General features: G+C 41.6%; 1 protein-coding gene across 1 annotated transcript in view; it reads left to right on the top strand.

Moving 5' to 3' along the window:
- The window catches only part of LOC139573890 (glutamate receptor ionotropic, kainate 3-like), a 120,154-nt gene that overhangs the window by 75,058 nt on the left and 25,531 nt on the right, over window positions 1–19,565 (top strand). Inside the window, exons 4-10 of the mRNA XM_071397849.1 lie at window positions 196–377; window positions 3,939–3,992; window positions 7,106–7,276; window positions 8,273–8,416; window positions 9,350–9,457; window positions 12,249–12,362; window positions 16,666–16,869. Of these exons, the coding sequence (XP_071253950.1) occupies window positions 196–377; window positions 3,939–3,992; window positions 7,106–7,276; window positions 8,273–8,416; window positions 9,350–9,457; window positions 12,249–12,362; window positions 16,666–16,869 (977 nt within the window). The remainder of the gene's footprint in view (window positions 1–195; window positions 378–3,938; window positions 3,993–7,105; window positions 7,277–8,272; window positions 8,417–9,349; window positions 9,458–12,248; window positions 12,363–16,665; window positions 16,870–19,565) is intronic.

The raw sequence follows: 19,565 nt of genomic DNA, 5'->3' as shown, positions 1-19,565 counted from the left end.
CTGGAAACCAAGCGTTTGTAATACTCTACAGTATATACTTTTGTCTGGTAAATGTTATATGTGGAACATCAACCACCAAACAACACTTTACGAGAAGCAAAATATTAATTTTGTTAAATGTTTTAGATATGTGTGTGTTGACTGTTGAATGATGTTGTGCGTGGCTGTTAGCTTTCTGATGTTTGTTTCCTAAAGGTCTTATTAGACTGCAGGAACTGATAATGGCCCCCTCCAGGTATAACATCAGGCTAAAGATTCGCCAGCTCCCTTTTGACGGTGAGGACACCAGGCCTCTCCTCAAGGAGATGAAGAGAGGACGGGAGTTTCGCATTATCTTCGACTGCAGCCACGAAATGGCTGCACAGATCCTTAAACAGGTGAGAGCCTCACTGGCACTGTTCAGAGGTGACATAATTTAACTGATCGACACTATAGACAATATCAAATTCATATTCTGCGTTGACATATAGTTGAAGTCGGAAGTTTACATACACCTTAGCCAAATACATTTAAATTCTGTTTCACAATTCCTGACATTTAATCCGAGTAAAAATGCCATGTTATCACCACTTTATTTTAAGAATGTGAAATGTCAGAATAATAGTAGAGAGAATGATTTATTTCAGCTTTTATTTCTTTCATCACATTCCCAGTGGGTCAGATGTTTACATACTCAATTAGTATTTGGTAGCATTGCCTTTAAATTGTTTAACTTTGGTCAAACGTTTCGGGTTGTTGGTGAATTTTGGCCCATTCCTCCTGACAGAGCTGGTGGGTGTAACTGAGTCAGGTTTGTAGGCCTCCATGCTCGCACACGTCTTTTCAGTTCTGCCCACAAATTTCCTGTGGGATTGAGGTCAGGGCTTTGTGATGGCCACTCCAATACCTTGACTTTGTTGTCCTTAAGCCATTTTGCCTCAACTTTGGAAGTATGCTTGGGGTCATTGTCCATTTGGAAGACCCATTTGCGACCAAGCTTTAACTTCCTGACTGATGTCTTGAGATGTTGCTTCAATATATCCACATAATTTTTCTACCTCATGATGCCATCTATTTTGTGAAGTGCACCAGTCCTCCTGCAGCAAAGCACCCCCACAACATGACGCTGTCACCCCCGTGCTTCACAGTTGGGATGGTGTTCTTTGGCTTGCAAGCCTCCCCTTTTTTCCTCCAAACACTACGATGGTCATCTTGGCAAAACAGTTCTATTTTTGTTTCATCAGACCAGTGGACCTTTCTCCAAAAAGTACGATATGTGTCCCTATGTGCAGTTGCAAACCGTAGTCTGGCTTTTTTATGGCGGGTTTGGAGCAGTGGCTTCTTCCTTGCTGAGCGGCCTTTCAGGTTATGTCAATATAGGACTCGTTTTACTGTGGATATAGATACTTTTGTACCTTTTTCCTCCAGCATCTTCACAAGGTTCTTTGCTGTTGTTCTGGGATTGATTTGCACTTTTCGCACCAAAGTACGTTCATCTCTAGGAGACAGAACGCGTCTCCTTCCTGAGCGGTATGACGGCTGTGTGGTCCCATGGTGTTTATACTTGCGTACTATTGTTTGTACAGATGAATATGGTACCTTCTGGTGTTTGGAAATTGCTCCCAAGGATGAACTAGACTTGTGGAGGTCTACAGTTTTTTTTGGAGGTCTTTGTCTGATTTCTTTAGACTTTCCCATGATGTCAAGCAAAGAGGCACTGAGTTTGAAGGTAGGCCTTGAAATACATCCACAGGTGCACCTCCAATTGACACAAATTATGTCAATTAGCCTATCAGAAGCTTCTAAAGCCGTGACATCCTTTTCTGTAATTTTCCAAACTGTTTAAAGGCACAGTCAACTTAGTGGATGTAAACCTCTGACCCACTAGAATTGTGATACAGTGAAGTGAAATAATCTGTCTGCATACAATTGTTGGAAAAATTACTTGTGTCATGCAGAAAGTAGATGTCCTGCCCGACTTGCCAAAACTATAGTTTGTTAACAAGAAATTTGTGGAGTGGTTGAAAAACTAGTTTTAATGACTCCAACCTAAGTGTGTGTACATTTCCGACTTCAACTGTACATTCTGGAATTGGTCTTATATTATTATAAAGTTGTCTTACAAAAAAATTGTTCTGCTTTGAGTCATTCTGAAACTTTTTGGAAAACATTATTGCAACAGTGTCAAAACTGAGTAATGTATATCTGTTTTTCAAAGCCAATATTATGTGTTTTGCTGTGCTTATTTTGCCTTGATATTTATTGTCTTTTACACTACAGATGAAATGCTGTTATGTGATGTTCTGACCCACACAGCAGGACCACTCTTTGTTGATTTTAATATTGATATTGAAGCACATACTGTGGTTTCTGATGAAAATTGCTGAATTTGGCTCATGTATCTTCCGCTGTAATCTGCATACAGTGGTTACAGATGCATATCAGAACAATAAACTGCTAAATATAAACCATCACAGATTTGTCGCTTACAGTATGTGGTGAGGATACAGAATGTAATCCAAATTCATTTTAACATAAGTAGTTCAGTTTACGTTTGATGTTATAAAAATGTGTTGATGGTTGAAACAGAATAATATATTCAAAAGATTGCTGGCCTTATACGTCATACCCCTTCTGTTAGATATGACTCTTCTGAGGACGAAGAGATGTTCAGCAACTCTAGTTAGGGTAATGGAGGTTTACGTCAAAAATGTATCTTGTATTTTTAAACCCTCTTTAAAATTAGACATGTATAACACTACGTTTGAACTTTAATATGGAGTTTGCTGATAGTCCCTGGCCTCCCCACAATGCCCTGCTTTATACCTATCTGTCTGCACTCTGCAGCCTGTCTGCTGTTCTCACCTTAAAGCAACCTCCCCTCGTCAGTTCATATCCCCCCTCCAGGTGTAGAGAAAATACATGGAAAACATGGCAGGACCAGACCTTCTGTCTGGACCTGTCCCAGAGCTATATCCCAGGTGTCTCTTAAAAAGCGATGACCCTTTAGCGACGGTTCCATCCCAGAAGCACTTTTTGTCACGTTTCTTTAAGTGGTTTGGCCACCGGGGGAGAGAGGGACAGATGGAGGCCAATGAAATGAGGTTGATGAGGATGTAGTAGAGTCAGGCGAGGGACCCAAAACGCACACATCTTAATGTGACTTTGAAAGTTGCAGGTTATATATTTTAAAAATCATACGCTCTTTATACTCCCAGCCATTTAATGAACATTTAATTTGGGCGCTATAATTTCCATAGGCTGGCATTCATCCAACAATAATGTCATGCGTTGGAAATATTTTTTATTTTCTGACATCTTATAGTATTGATAGTGTCATAAATTGTATTTGTAGTCGGTAGGTGCGTTAAATGGAGAAGAGACTTCCACTTCCAAAAAACACAGCAACTTATTTGCATTACCTTGGGTATTCTTCACAACAGATGGTACAATTAAACAGGAAGTACTGCCGCCATGGGAACGTAGAACATTCGAATGTAGATTGAGTGAAATAAGTGGTGGTCGTGATATGGGGATGGTGCAATAGGAGGAACAGATTACTGCTCAATTCTTTGATTGAAGGCCTCCTTTCTCCAGGGAGGGAGTCCCGTGATCAGAGCAATTGCAAACCCTTTAAATGCATGGTGTTGAAAAAGCCCTCAGGCAGCGTGGAATCACAACTTGCTTTTACTTTATTATCCAAGGGTCACATTTGCGCCATATTTTCAACAAAAACAGCATCACGAACTTGACAACGACGACGACACACAGCGATGGTCAATACACTCATTAAGACCTGTGGCTTTCCATTGCTCCTAAACAGCATCAATGGCGTTCGCCGTTTGTTTGCCATTGTTTGTTTTGACTGTGGATATTGATTGCAAATTACCCCAGCGTGACACAGTGACCTTCTTCATTGTCTTGTTTCTCCAACCCCCCCCCCCCCCCCCCCCCTACAGGCCCAGACGATGGGAATGATGACAGAGTACTACCACTACATCTTCACCACTCTGGTAATTTACATTGCTTGCTAATGCAAATTGAGTCACATTTTTCCCCATCTCCCCACCATTAGATTTTCTTTGATGAATGCTGCTTAATTGCCGATGGGGGTTTGGATCCGGTCCACAATACCAATTTGGTTTGACTAACTGGCAGCGTAATGGAGTCTTCAATAATTTGCCACCTGTAAACACTTCTCTCGCCGTTAAAGTCAACAGAAGTCTTTGAAAAGGTAGCACAAAGGCAACAGATTGGAAGTAGATGATGGAGAATGTTGCTTGAGAGTTTGATAGAGGAAACATATTCATGCAGATAACCTACAATAAATCTTGAGGGAAGGTAGATTACTGATTAGGCCTATTGTGTAATATGTCAGATTATTTTGGACATTATCCCCCATTGTGAGACATATTGAAGGAACACTAACACGTCAGTGTTTTGACTGTAGAACATGCACAAACAGTTTTCAGGTAGTGCAGCCGTGTCCTTTCCACCCTTTTCAGTGCTGTAGTCTAATGGCCCCTTTTAAGCTACATGTCATTTTGTTCAGAATAAGCACAGGTGTTTTCCATTTACATTTCTTTGGAGTCACACCACAATTTGAGTAAGACTTTGGCTCAGGACATTTTGTTCAAGGGTTATACTGTATATGCACATTCTGTGTCCTTTCATCAACAAACTATTCACAGTTCCACCTTGAAAATCCCCTACTGCCATATTGAAATTGGAGGACGTCAGAAACACTAACTCACAATACAGAAACACATTACTAGGAGGCGACGACCTCCCTCGGGTGTGTTATTGTGTCCTGTGCCCAGTCTGTTCACTGCTCCCAGTAGAGTACAAGGCTGGGCAGCACAGATTTAATCTTTCTGTCTGGTGACAAAAGGACAGGGCAGGATTAATACAGTGGTCCCCATGGTGATGGTGTTGATGGTGCTGTATGTGTTCCTATTGGACAGAACTCTCTTTATTTCTCTCTCTCTCTCGCTATCTGTCTCTATCTCTCTCACACACTCACACGCTCGCAAACACTCACTCATACTGGGGATCAGGAGGATGGGGGCTAGACAGACCCTAGCATGATGGACTTGGCCAGTCTGTTGTGATAATACAATGTGGCATACAGGGCCAGGCATGTCACGTGTCATCTTGGCATTGTTCTGCCATGCGTCGTCATTTGTGTAGGCCTATCACAACAAACATTTTAACAGTACCCAAAGCTGTCCCTGTCACACTGTATAGGTCTCAACCAAGCAGGAGAGAAACTGGTTGAGTTATTGATGGTTGAGTACATCTGATATGATATAAAATATACAGACACACATTTTAGTGATCTATTTTACATTTCTCAAAACATAGGATTTATTAATGGAATGATATGGGACCGCTAGATCCATCTAGAGCAGTAATACACTGTCATACTGACGGTCATGCCATTTCAAAGATTATACCTGCCTGATTATACCTGAAATGATGAATACATCTATGGCATATAGGGCAACAATATTCCCCTCGATAATATTCAGTGATAATGTTCATGTTTATCATCCTGGGTGAGGGGAACACCAAATGATTAGAGCGTGAACAGGTAATACCAGATTGGCAGCAGGGTAATATAGCAGCAGCCTTGTCCTCTGAAATGAGGCTGTCATGGCTTCAGCCCTTTACACCCTACAGGGTTATCTCCAAGAATCTGTGCTGAGAACTTTATGTTTCCCACCTTCCTGCATTAGTGTATTGTCAGTGATATAGAGCATTTTGAAGGTACAGAGGCACAGAATGTGTGGTACTGTATATAGTCTAATGTTGATTGACAAATGCAGAATTTTCCCAGTCAAGTAATTGAATTCAAAGATTACTGCAACTCTCATAAATGGTGCATGTTTAGTTTGAATCCATTACCTGATGGTATTTTATACTTTGCAATGGTTGACATTGCCCTCAACAACTCACAGTCTTCGAATGGCTGTTTGAATGTGTGCTTGAGTTATAAAATAATTTACAACATCACAATTTCTTGTCAAAACATTATTTTTAAGGAACTTGTATGCTTCGCAATAAACCTGGTGCACATAACCTGAAGAAAATGGTTTCCCACAAATGGCATTTAGTACGACAGGGACTTTTAAAAAATTGTGCCATATGAACCCTACTGCTTGTGGAGAGAAAAAAATAAAAAAATTCTGTATCTGGAGGCAAGCGGTCTTCAGCGTGTGTCTTACACGCTCCCGTTCCCCCAGCACTAACACCACAGGGTGCTAATGAAATATCTATTATGTTCCTGCAAATGTCTTTTCCGAGGCCCCGTGGCACATTCCAACATGATATGTGTCGACATGTGACTTCACACTTGAGCCGGGATGGCTGCCCTAGAAATTACAGTTGCTCAGAGAAATCTGTGTTTGCTTATGGGTTGCGGAGGGACTGTAGCAGCTGCATTATTAATTGGATCCAGCAGATGAAGTGGTTCCCCTTTTAGGCGATGAACGTCGTCTGCCTCATTTACTCAGGGAATATTTAGGATGAGCCACAGCGGCAGAACACAGGGTAAAAGGTCATGCCTTCAGGTTTTACTTCTGCACAACAACCAGCCAACACAAAGCTTTGAGACATGATAAAGGAGTCAAAGCACAGTTTTACCTGGTCCCTCTGTATCATGGTAATTCGCATTAAAGGGTTTTGTTTATACTTGCAGTTGGGGTTGGGTATAATCATGAAGGTTCAGGTTGAATTACATTGGAGGAAGTCAATTTGAAATGCCATGTTAAGGTCAAACATTCAACATGGTTTCCATCTAGTATTTTAAGTGAACCTACCTACTGTACCATACCAAAATGCCTTTGTGAATGAGGATTAGTGAATGGCTTTAACCACACTGAGAGAGACTGACACCAACACCTTGTGTTTGGCTTCATTGACTGAGGCACACACTACACTTGAAACACCATACCCTTATCCTCCAGACGGCTCAAAGCTCAATCCTTTCTTTCACTTTAATACATCTCCCATTTACCCCCCTCTCTATCCTCTCTTCTCGAACAGTAACAACGAGGCCCCAATCCCAGCCGTCCGAAGCTAAACAAGATCATCTACTCTTTGTTTCATCCCTCTCTTTCTGAAGGACCTCATGGCTATCGACCTGGAGCCCTACCGTTTCTGTGGCGTCAACATGACCGGCTTCCGCATCCTCAACGTGGACAACCCTCAGGTGGCGTCCATCGTTGAGAAGTGGTCCCAAGAGAGGCAGATACCTCCCAAGCCCGACTCGGGTCTCCTGGAGGGGATCATGACGGTATGCTTTTGGTCTTCTGTTGTGGAACTCTGAGGCTGATAGTATTCTAAAATCAGCATGAAAGACATCCTATTGATATCTATATACTGTGTGTCTTTCACCAGCCCTACTCTGAACATTTTATGTCAATAACAACGTTTTGGGGGAAAAAATGCAGATAGAACATTATAGTCTCATCTGTCGTAACAGTACTACCACTATATCGCTACTATTAGTAACAGTATTACTACTATTACTACTACTGCTACATACCACCAATTATGCTAATAATAATGACAATGGTGATACTTTTGGGACCTATTATCATCATGAAGTCAGATAAGAAGCGCTTGGAAGCAGGATGTTCACAGTCTACTAAATTCTGAACTAATTCATTCAATGTATTCAGGGGAGCTCAAAATCATTCTCAAATCCCATCACAATGGTCTAAATCCAATAATCGCAAATCCCATCCCTGATATTCCAATAAAGCCTCCTTTTACGCTCTAACTTAATAAGCGAGCGTCGCTAATGGAAGATAAAGAGTTATACATGCGTGTGGTATATTCAATATGAATATTAGATTGTTGCAATCCCTCACTGTTTGTTTATCTATTAATGGATTTGACTGGGGTTCAGATACACGGCACTCTCACAGGTCTCATTATTTCTGTATGGAGAAGGAGGGGTTTTATGGAAAGGAGTGCGCTCGCTTCGTGTAGTATGCACTTTTAATTGCTCCCGGAACTCCATAAGAGATAGAATCTAGGTGACACAAACATCAAGGTAGGCTGCCTTTAATTTCGTCTTACTCGCCTGGAAAGCTTCATATACATATTTACAAAAGGAATTGAGCTCACTTTCTGGGGCATGCTATCTGGAAAATAAGAAACGTCTGAGCACTTTGATTTCCCTTTGTTAGCTTTCTCTCAAACACTTTTGCTGCTACTGGTGCAAAGGGAGTGGACTCCCCTTGTCCACAGCCGTCAGCTGAAATAATGTCCCCATTTATTCCAGACAGATGCTGCTCTGACGTACGACGCGGTCCACATCGTGTCCGTCTCCTACCAGCACGCACCACAGATGACGGTCAACTCGCTGCAGTGCCACCGCCACAAACCATGGAGGTTCGGCGGACGCTTTATGAACTTCATCAAAGAGGTGATGCTGAGCGTTTTGTTTTCATTTGATGTTGATGTTTGATCTTGTGTGCGGCGTCCGTATTAGGAGATTGTGGATGCCGTACTGTCTCGGAATCCATTCGACAAATGCAATTACATTTGGAGAAGAAGGAAACTTTGTGTAATCACGGAACATACATTTTACAGACAGAAGCAATGTTATCTGGGTAAATCTCTTATTCATGGATAGTGTCTCAAAGTAATGAACTACTCAAAGCTGTGTTAATGTAATCTCTCCAGCTAAATTCCCTGTATTCATAACCTATTTACAGATGGCAAAACTCACAGTGAGTCATTGTGTCCTATTTTTACTGAAAAGGGAAACTGGTGCGCCCTTCTGTGCACTGTTCACAGTAAGACTGTTTGAAACAGGCGAGTCGTATAATCAGCTCTTGTTTCATTTCACAAGAGAGTGTGTGATGACTGACTCAGAATAGTCAGATTAAGGCTGTAGAACATGATGCCATTGTGACACGGCACCTAGTGTACCGAACATCACAAGGCCAGAGCCCAGAGTATAAGTGAGGGGAATGTGTTAGCTCCATAGCTTCATCAGTAGCTCCATCATTGCCAGGGGTAACAGACACATCTCTGTGAGCGCGGAGAAACAGGAGGAGGGCTCTGGTGGGAGGGAGGGAGGGAGGGGGGAATATCAGTCGATCATAATGATGGGCAGTTATGTGTTTTTTTTCTCCCTTGTGTGGAAACAAGTGAAGGACATGGTCTTTAATTAACACTGTGGTCTGGGAGAAAATGTGTCTGAGGCGTTGGGATGTGAAATGTAATTAAAAATGAAATGCAGCCCGGTGTGTGTGCGTGTGTGTGTGGCCTCGGTGTTTGTTTTTACATGTGTGCGTACTCACATGCTTTAATGAATGAGTGTTAATTTGCGGTCGTGTGTATTTCTCTGCAGTCTCACTGGGAAGGCCTGACGGGGAGGCTGTCGTTCAACAGGACCAGTGGCCTCCGCACAGACTTTGACCTGGACATCATCAGCCTGAAAGAGGAGGGCCTGGAGAAGGTAACACACCTCATTCCCGACCACAATGTTTTCAACTATCAAACTAACCACACTTTAAAGAAGTTTAGTGTTACGTAATAGTTTCGCTTTTCACTCAGTCTGAGGACATAGGACATGAATGGAAATGTAAAATACATACAACAACAAAAAATACAACAATAACCCCAGGTGATTTTACACCTACACAGATTTATTTATCATCTCCACAATATACTATACTCTCTTTTTCTCTTAGGACATAACATTTGTTTTGCATATCCCCTGTTAAATCGTCTCGAGTGAAAATCTGAAATCCATTCCAGTTTTCTTCTTTAATATGGAACAAATAATGCACAACGGTCTCCAATTGACAGTATCATTTACCTCCTAACAAGGAAGCCAATGGGCTGTTCAAACATAAGCATACGTTAATGGCTCATAAAGCAAATTGGATGAGGGAAGACATTAAAGTGTTAATTGCAAGTCTCAAATGGTAATTCGAGTTGTTGCCCGAAATGCAGTTTGCTAATGAGGTGTATAAACCTCACTGTTTAACCCACAAAATAAAGTCAAAAGTTGGTAATGAAGAAGGATAATAATAACTTCCTGTGTTATTTTAAAAGGCAGAGTAGCACCCTGCGGACTATAACTGCTTTGTGGTGATATGGGTTAGTCATGCATTATGGAAACATTAACTTGAGATAAGTGCCATTATGACTTCCTCAAGCGCTCCCGTATGGCAGAGCCTGTATGAGCCTGTATAATAGCTAGGACATGTCAGCTCAGAATATCACTGCAGCTCCAGGCTGGAACAACCACAATGCGCCAAGCTATTTCCGTATCTCATTCTTCTGCTGTGCTGGGTCTACTGTTCTATTTGCACATCTTTAGTGTGCTAAAACCAGCATGAAATACATGCTATATAGGCCTACTGTGTTTTTCTACATCCCTGGTCTCAAGCTTGTTACTTATCCCACAGTACTCAATGGATTGCAGGATTTTGTCTCTTTATATCTGTGGAATCGGCTTTTGCTAACTGTTCTAGCCAGTAAAGATAGCGACTTTTAGGCCTAATCTGCCCTAATTGAATATTAGCCCGAGTTTGAGCTCATACTGGAATTAGGAGAGGTTTCCAGTCGGAGTGGAAAATTCACTGACATTAAAATAAAAGAGGGAAGAAAAAAAGTCAGAAGCTCTCTTTTCCCTGTAGTGGCACGAGTAAATAACTTCTGAATTGCTTCATTGGCTATACACATTTAATGAATTGAGTTAATTGGCCACAATTAGTAAGACTAGGCTGGCATGCAGAGTGGAAGACATGGATATTTTTTAAAGCAGCTCTTCTCTTCAGTTGCATAGTCCTTTTGGGGGGGGACTGTTTCACACAAGCTGTAACTAATATGCTTTTCAAATTCGAGCATATGCTCCTCAGTGGATCAGACAGAAGGACTTTATCAGGTGTTTTTCACGCTGGCTGCGATGCAGCGCGTTTGTGTACCTTTTAAACGGATCCACCTCGAGTGCCAGCCAGCCCTGTGAATATTAAATGGCACTTTGGTAGTTACGCATGAAGGAGAAAGAGAAGAGGATGGGAAGGAGGAGAGTAGGGAAAGCGAGTGACTGCGAAGTAGACATGCAAAATTAGATCGTTGCCGACAGTCTACAGGACTGACTATTTTTCTGGTAATGATATGTTCCAGAGTTGTCACGACAGTATGGAAGGGGCTTTTTTTTGCCCAGAAGGCGCTACTCTAGTGCAACTCCTTGTATTTGCTCTGATCTTTTGGTATTTATCTTCGTGAGATTACTCAGAGCAGAACTTCTCTGCCAGCATTATCAAGCTTTTATATTTCCATTGCAGAGACAACCCCATGCTGGTCTTTCTTTTCAAAATGAATTGTAGGATTAGTGTTTTGCTACGTTCCTAAGGGCACAAAACTGCAAAGATACCAGACCTGAAATAACCATATGATAATTGCGCTAGGATGCTTATCTAGTTTGCTATTTTTAATGCTCTGGTTTCTGTATGTGTTTTAACCACTGAAAGGAGTAGATTATGAAGCCTAAATGGAAGACATTGATCAGGAAATTATATTTGATTGCTCTCCCACTTTTCTCTCACACATACTACACAGAAACTAACAACCCATCTTCTTTTCCTACATTCAGAAAAGTGCTCCAATTACCTATTGTGTTTGTTATCAGAGAAGCGTTGCAAGTGAAAATAATGTTTGTTGTAGGAGTTCAACAAGGCTGTGCTCCCTCTTCATTTCAACTATTCAGAAGCTATGATATTCACAAGGTATTGGTATTTTTAGAACAAGGCCAACAGAAGGGGTGACAGGTGACAGTTTGGAGAGTCTGATATCTTTTGATACGCTAAAGTTGCAGAACACAACACAATGTTTTCGTGTTAATCTTAGAGACTACTACTGAATTAATGTTGTTTAAATTCGATTACATTTTAGACAAATTTCACATTTTTGCATATTATTTATGTACAAAACCGTAACACCAGGACGAAGTGAAACATATCCATCATAATTCCATCATTCCCAACAGAACGATTTGATTTCTTAGACTTCTCTCTCCTACAATGTCAATTCATTTAGAACCTGCCTCCACATCCCACCACCACCTCTCCCAATAACCTCATGGCGTATAGTGTGTCCAGAGGTGACACAGCCAATCAGCTAATGGAAATGTGTCCCGGTGGGCGCTATTGCAGCAAGGCTTGTGGGAAGTCAGGGTCATGAGTTGCCGCAGTAGAAAGGTGAAGTCGAACTCTTACACGCTTTTCATCTTCCCACAGGTGGGGAAGTGGAGTGCGTCCGGAGGTCTCAACATCACCGAGTTACCCAAGCGGAAAGGGATGAACATCACAGACTCACTGGCCAACCGTTCCCTGGTCATCACCACCATCCTGGTAGGTTAGCTGACTTTGATCAGCCCTTCGTGAAAGCTCTCTCTCTCTCTCTGAGATTTGAGCTTTTCTGCTTGACAAGCTACTCAAAACATTACCTTAGGAGATGGTACTTTATATATCAGTGTCTTATTATTCACTATTTTACAGGGAAACCAATTATCCCTTGCGAGTTATGTATAATTTACATTTGGAAAAATAACATCTTTAAACATGGTCCATGTTATAAGGTTGAAAAAGCATGTTTGGCATTGAGGCCCTCTCCGCTACCACCACTCAGACGGGGAAATCAGAGATATCTGTCAAATTAATCACAGTGAATTAACTGAACACCACCTGGAATTTACTTCGCCAATCTGAATCCAGTTTGGATTGTCTAGGGATGTACTGTAGAGCATCATTATGTCACATTAAGATCACCATGGGGATGTGAGGCACTAGCAGTGCAAGGAGCCTGTAGAGAAGAAGACAGGGAGCCACACTGGACCAGTCTATAAAATATCCATTAATTACATGTTAGGAAATAAACAAGTGTTCTCTCCCACCAGCTTTCCACATTCATTCGCAGATCGTCTATTGTGTATTCATACGCCTGTGAACTGGGAGGTTAGAGGGTCTTTGTGGAGCTATCACCGAGGTGCTGACAATGAACATCCCCCACGAGCTTATTCTGGACGGACACACAAGTTATCAACAATGATAAACACTCTCATTAAGCCTCGATTGGAGCGGAAGGCTGTAATTATGACCGAGTGAGGTTTAGAAGAGATATAATCAGTGCCTTCTGGTGCTAACCATGGGGAGTAGCAACTTCAATCACAAAGACAAGAAATAGAACCAAAAAACAGGTGTTGTTTAGAGCTGCAGCCAAAAATAAATACACAAAATAATAAGATTTAGGGTCAGTTTCTTTGAGCCAGATTAAGCCTATTCATGGACTAAAAAACATTTCCTATGGAAATTCCCCATTGGACATGCTTTTCAATAAGGTTTAGGTCCAAATCAGCCACTTGCATGGATCACCTGCATCTTTTGACAGTGTATGATGGTTTAGGAGTATTCTAGAAATCAACACTTTTAGATTGTGAAAGCAGAATGAGAATAGAGCATCAGCAGCAATAATATCAGTGTCTGTGTTTTTTTCCCTCCATTCTGCGCTTAATGACATTGCATCAAACTGATCGCAGCGATCCGCGAATAAGACGTCTGACAGTTTTATGGCGATAACTTCTCGCATTCCACGACGAGATTAAGATATTTAATGTGTTTCCCAGCTCTCGCATTAATTGTTTTCACTCCATTGCCTGCAACTGTGTCTGCATATCTCCTTCCCCGTTTTCTTATGTAAACCCATGCTGCATTAGAGAGTGTGAAACTGGTTTAAACACTTTGATTTGAGTCCAAACCTTGGGGAATTTAAAAAGTTGGGAAGGCTAGAAACAGATGGTAATGACTTTTTTCTTCCCCTCTCAACATTCAAACTTTTGGATCAAGATAATTGGACAACTTCAACAAAGTTTTCCCACTAAGCTCTTGCTTTCTATCTAAATGCATTATTATCAAGTATTCCTTGGTTATCATTTATTTAAAGGTATCGTCCTAATTGCAAACGGCCAACTAGCTACATGTTAGGATTGCAACCAATTATTTACTTGAACATTTTCTGTCCCTGAGATGGTGTTTTGGGTGTAGAAAAGGACACCTGTTAAGTGTCAGACTAGGATGTGCTATACCAGGGGTGTTAGACGTGTTTTGATTCTTCCACCAAGACCTCCCTTCAAGGCATTTACCATCAAGACAACATGATTTGAAACAACAGTGATTTCCATATTTTCCCACAGCTTTATTATAATATACATCAATCGCTTTCTTTGCCACCATAAGCATAGCTAACCCCACCCTGTGAAACACACGTTTTTCTGACCGAGTGGTAAACCGTGTTATGACTGGTTATTTCCCCCTCTTTAACGGCTTTTCTAGCAGCTTTGTGTAACACAAAGACGTGACCGATGGAAATACAAAAGCAGAGGTCACCTTGACTGGAGAATCAATTACTCTGCTTATGAATAGACTTCATTAATTGTATGTCTGACCATCGGAAGCAATAAATAAATAGCCCATGAGGAAGTGGACAACCATGTCTTTATAAAATGCACAGTGGGATATCTATGGGCCCTATTTTGCAGACAGATACTGGCAGACACTAAATAAAGGGAAATATCGAGCCATCCGCCATCCTTTATTTGAGAGTTTAGTCATTGTTCATGCAGGCAATAGGCATTACCTGGAGACAGCAACATTTCAGGCATGGTCCATTTCATTGAAGCATTCTATTCCTGATCAAGCTTTTCTTCAACCTGATATTATGAGGAGCCAGGGAGAATATTACAGGGCAGTAAAGACCGCTAGCTCTCTGACCATAAACTGCATCGCGCCGTAGTATACAATGTCTACAAGGGGCAGTAGGCAGGGATGTGGGAGGGGGAATGGCCAGGGAAGGTTGGCTGGCTGCAGAGGCTATTTTGGAGTGCCTAGATTCACCATCTATTGTACATCAACGAGACTTCCTATTGCATGCTGTGCATTTCTCAGATTGCACAGCAGAACCGTCACTTGAATCAGTTAGATTTTCCTGTCGACATACAGTGCATTTGGAAAGTATTCAGACCCCTTGACTTTTTCCACATTTTGTTGCGTTACAGCCTTCTTCTAAAATGTATTAAATAGTTTTTTCCCCCTCATCAATCTACACACAATACCCCATAATGACAAAGCAAAAACAGGTTTTTAAAAAGTTAGCAACGTTATTAACAATAAAAAGCCGAAATAGGACATTTAAATAAGTATTCAGACGATTTACTCAGTACTTTGTTGAAGCACCTTTGGCAGCGACTACAGCCTCGAGTCTTCTTGGGTATGACGCTACAAGCTTGGCACATCTGAATTTGGGGAGTTTCTCCCACTTCTCAAGCTCTGTCAGGTTGGATGGGAGCATCGCTGCACAGCTATTTTCAAGTCTCCAGAGATGTTTGATTTGGTTCAAGTCCGGACATTCAGAGACTTGTCCCGAAGCCACTCCTGCGTTGTCTTGGCTATGTGCTTAGGGTCGTTGTCCTGTTGGAAGGTGAACCTTCGTCCAGTCTGAGGTCTTGAGCGCTCTGGAGCAGGTTTTCATCAAGGATCTCTCTGTAGTTTGCTCCGTTCATCTTTCCCTCAATCCTGACTAGTCACCCAGTCCATGCCGCTGAAAAACGTCCCCACAGCATGATGCTCCCACCACCATGCTTCCCTGTAGTGATGGTGCCAGGTTGCCTCCAGACGTAACACTTGGCATTCATGCCAAGTGGGCTGTCATGTGCCTTTTACCTAGGAGTGGCTTCCGTCTGGCCACTCTAGCCTGATTGGTGGAGTGCTGCAGAGATGGTTGTCCTTCTGGAAGATTCTCCCATCTCCACAGAGATCTGGAGCTCTTTTAGAGTGACCATCGGGTTGTTGGTCACCTCCCTGACCAAGGCCCTTCTCCCCCGATTTCTCAGTTTGGCCAGGAAGCCAGCTCTAGGAATAGTATTGGTGGTTCCAAACTTCTTCCATTTAAGAATGATGGAGGCCACTGTGTTCGTAGGGACCTTCAATGCTGCAGACCTTTTTTTTGGTGTCCTTCCCCATATCTGTGCTTCGACACAAGCTCTACAGGCAATTCCTTCGACCTCATGGCTTGGTTTTTGCTCTGACATGCACTGTCAACTGTGGGACTTTATATAGACAGGTGTGTGCCTTTCCAAATCATGTCCAATCAATTGAATTTACCACAGTTGGACTCCAATCAAGTTGAAGAAACATCTCAAGGATAGTTAATGGAAACAGGATGTACCTGAGCTCAATTTCGAGTCTCATAGCAAAGAGTCTGAATAGGGTATTAATTTGTAGTAAAATTTAAAAAATGATTTTGCTTTGTCATTTTGGGGTATTGTGTGTAGATTGAGGAGGGAAAGTATTTATTTATTACATTTTAGACTAAGCCTGTAACGTAACACAACGTGGAAAAAGTAAAAGGGTCTGAATACTTTCCGAATGCACTGTACATTCTGTTAATGCAAGGAAAACCATTCCGCTCGTCCATATTTAACATACAGTGCAGCTAACCACACATTGGACCGGAGTCTCCCTGTCTTATCAGCACTTATCAGCCCAACAACGACTTATCAGCCCAGATCACTTTGCCTCAATTAGGTGCGTGTGCCGAAGAACAAATGGAAAAATCTGACCTCAACGCTGGTTTCCATTAGATTTTTTTGTGTCTGCGCAGGAGGAGCCATATGTCATGCTTAAGAAGTCTGACAAGGCGCTGGTTGGCAACGACCGTTTCGAGGGATTCTGTATCGACCTGCTCAAGGAGCTGGCCAGCATCCTGGGCTTCACCTACGAGATCCGCCTGGTGCCTGATGGGAAGTACGGATCGCAGGACGACAAGGGTCAGTGGAACGGCATGATCAAGGAGCTGATGGAACACGTGAGTTGGACTACCAGTTACCTTCTGACTGTTACTATTACTGTCTTACTATTGCTTATAGCTAGTGTTCAACATTTAAATTATTTAATCTGTAGTCAAAACATCTAATAATTTACGTCTTGTTTGTTGGGACTCTGTTTTTGTCTGATAGAATCTGATTTGAACCTTATCACAATCAAACTTAATGTGGTTTTTTTACAACAAATATAAGGATTTAAGACATATTATGAAGAATACAAGTATAGCAACATATTAAAGTTGGTTTTGAACGCATCAGATGAAAGCATCAAAGGCTGTTAAAATATAGCTGACATTGACAACAAGGACAGTGCCCCGCTAGCCTTTTGAGAGTGTCCCTCCCCATCGCCCTCTTCTTGTCCTCAGCCCCCCTGGTCAACGATGTGCTCGGGCTGGAAAAGTTGTAATAGCTTAAGTGGCATTTAGAGAAGGGAGAGGGTGGGAGTCGGACGGTTCGAGTCAATGGCTAGGTGCAGAAAGGGTTAGGAAAGGTGGGCTAGTGCCGCAGCACTTAATCTCTACCTTAGCCAGATCCAGCTTGATATCTGTAACCTTGAGGGGGAACTAAGAGATTAAGGCAGGAAATGTTGCTTATAGAAATACATGCTTTCTTCTTAATGAACAGTAAACATAGGCTACGCATGTATGTTATTGCAGCTTACTATTTTTTTGATGCGATTATTATCATTATCATTATTGTATTCTGCATTGTTGGAAGGGCCTTTTAGTGAGCATTTATTTCACTGTTAGTATACACACGTTGTTTCCGAAGCATGCGACTATAAAGTCGATTTCATTTGATTTGACAGAGTTGACTGTTACCAATAGACACTATCTAGACAATAGCCTGGATATACACACTGATTTCAGTCTTTCACGTTTGTTTTAAGGGAAACAATGTGATTCAGTCTGGGCTTCAAAGCTATCTAGACAATACAGTAGAGCACATTTGAAAACAACAAAGCAAGTTTCAGAGCACCTGTATCTATCTCCATATATCCCGTGCTGTGAAATGTACTTTGTACTGTACTCAGTGCACTCCAACACATTTGCCCCCTATAGTGTGTTATGGGCAACATATACTTAGTACAATGCAGATTAATTCAAGCGGTCCTCCATGTTTTGTTTTATGGTTTGAGTTCACTCTCAGCAGTTCCTCACAGTTAAATAGTTGGCTGAAGAGGTCTCTGTGCCCAGTAATTCCTAAACACTTATCTTGGCTTGGGTAGAACTGAGCATGCTACCTGATGTTTTCTACAGTTCTACTGTATTTGGGTCTATTGCTTCCATGTCAGCTGATAGTAGAACAATCAAGAACACCAATGTTCCATTCCGATATTACGTACTGTAGGTCTACCTATTATCCTCATCATGGTTGTAGAATACAGTAATATAGGACTAGGTTTTGATCTAGTATGTTCCTTGCACAGTATGTAAAGGGTAAGTGTGCTATAGACTGTCTCCCTGTGCTACTGCTCTTTATTTGAATGGCCTACACAGCATCACCACTGCTACAGTGTATGGATTTATTTAGCTGGTTCTATTTCCTTCCTCCTGTCTATACTGATAAGCTGATCTTGAATCAGCAGACAGGAAAAGGACACTTTGGAGTCAGCTCAAGAGAACTGACCTAAGATTGCCATGAGAAGCTTGGATGGATATTGGTTTCCATACAAGTAAATTGTGCATATTGTTGTGAAATTGTTAGATACTACCTGTTAGATATTACTGCACTGTTGGAGCTAGAAACGCAAGCATTTCGCTACACACGCAATAACATCTGCTAAACACATGTATGTGACCAATACAATTTGATTTGACAACCTTATCCCAAGGATTGGAATCATGGACCGTGGTGCTGCATTCTGTTCATCCCAAACCAGAATCACCATGTGTCATTGGCTAATGTGCTGGCCGGTTTGACATCCAATGAAAGTCATGGATATGTTTCTGGGATGCTTTTATGCAAATTAACAGAGGTATGAGCTCAGATGACAGTGACAGCAAACAAATCTTTCTGAAAAATTAGTACACAAAAATAGTACACAGGGAGGGGGTGCTTTATTAATGGACAGTGTCAATGTTATTTATCGGTTAAATGTATTTCCTTCCGATATTTTTTAACCCCCACCATGCTACATTACAATGCCGCCGTTTACTATTGACAACTCACCCAACGTATCACCTAGTTAGACTAATTAATTGGTTTAAGGAAGACAACAAGCAAAACAAAGCCGTCTGCGGTTGTTTTTGGCTGATTCATCCTGTCAGCCCACAATCTCACATAAATCATTGTTTCATTACTCAACGGTGCAGTACTCGTGTGGGTTTATTAAAAGCAGTTGTAAGCCTTCATTCATCTGTGTCGGTCACCGAGCCCTGTCAAACAAAGAAGCAAATGTGGAATGACAAAAATAAAGTCTGTTGTTATGTCTGATGTCAACGCGTAGGAAGGAGCGAATGGTCTCTGATTTCTAAAAATTAAAAACATGCATGCATGTAGCTGGGTTAGTGTGTTTATATACATTTCCTGAGATTGTACTATTGAATGAACAAAGAAAGAAGTATTGCAGTGTGTCTCACCTACAAGTCCAACTTTGTGTGCATCACGTGAATATCTTTCTGTTTTTGCATACACATGTAAATGTGCATAATATACATGATTAATTGGCCGTTGT

The sequence above is a fragment of the Salvelinus alpinus genome, chromosome 4 (assembly GCF_045679555.1).
Source record: "Salvelinus alpinus chromosome 4, SLU_Salpinus.1, whole genome shotgun sequence".
Taxonomy (NCBI): Eukaryota; Metazoa; Chordata; class Actinopteri; order Salmoniformes; family Salmonidae; genus Salvelinus; species Salvelinus alpinus.
The sequence above is the reverse complement of the archived record's forward strand: the minus strand, read 5'-3'. Positions and strand labels throughout refer to the sequence as shown.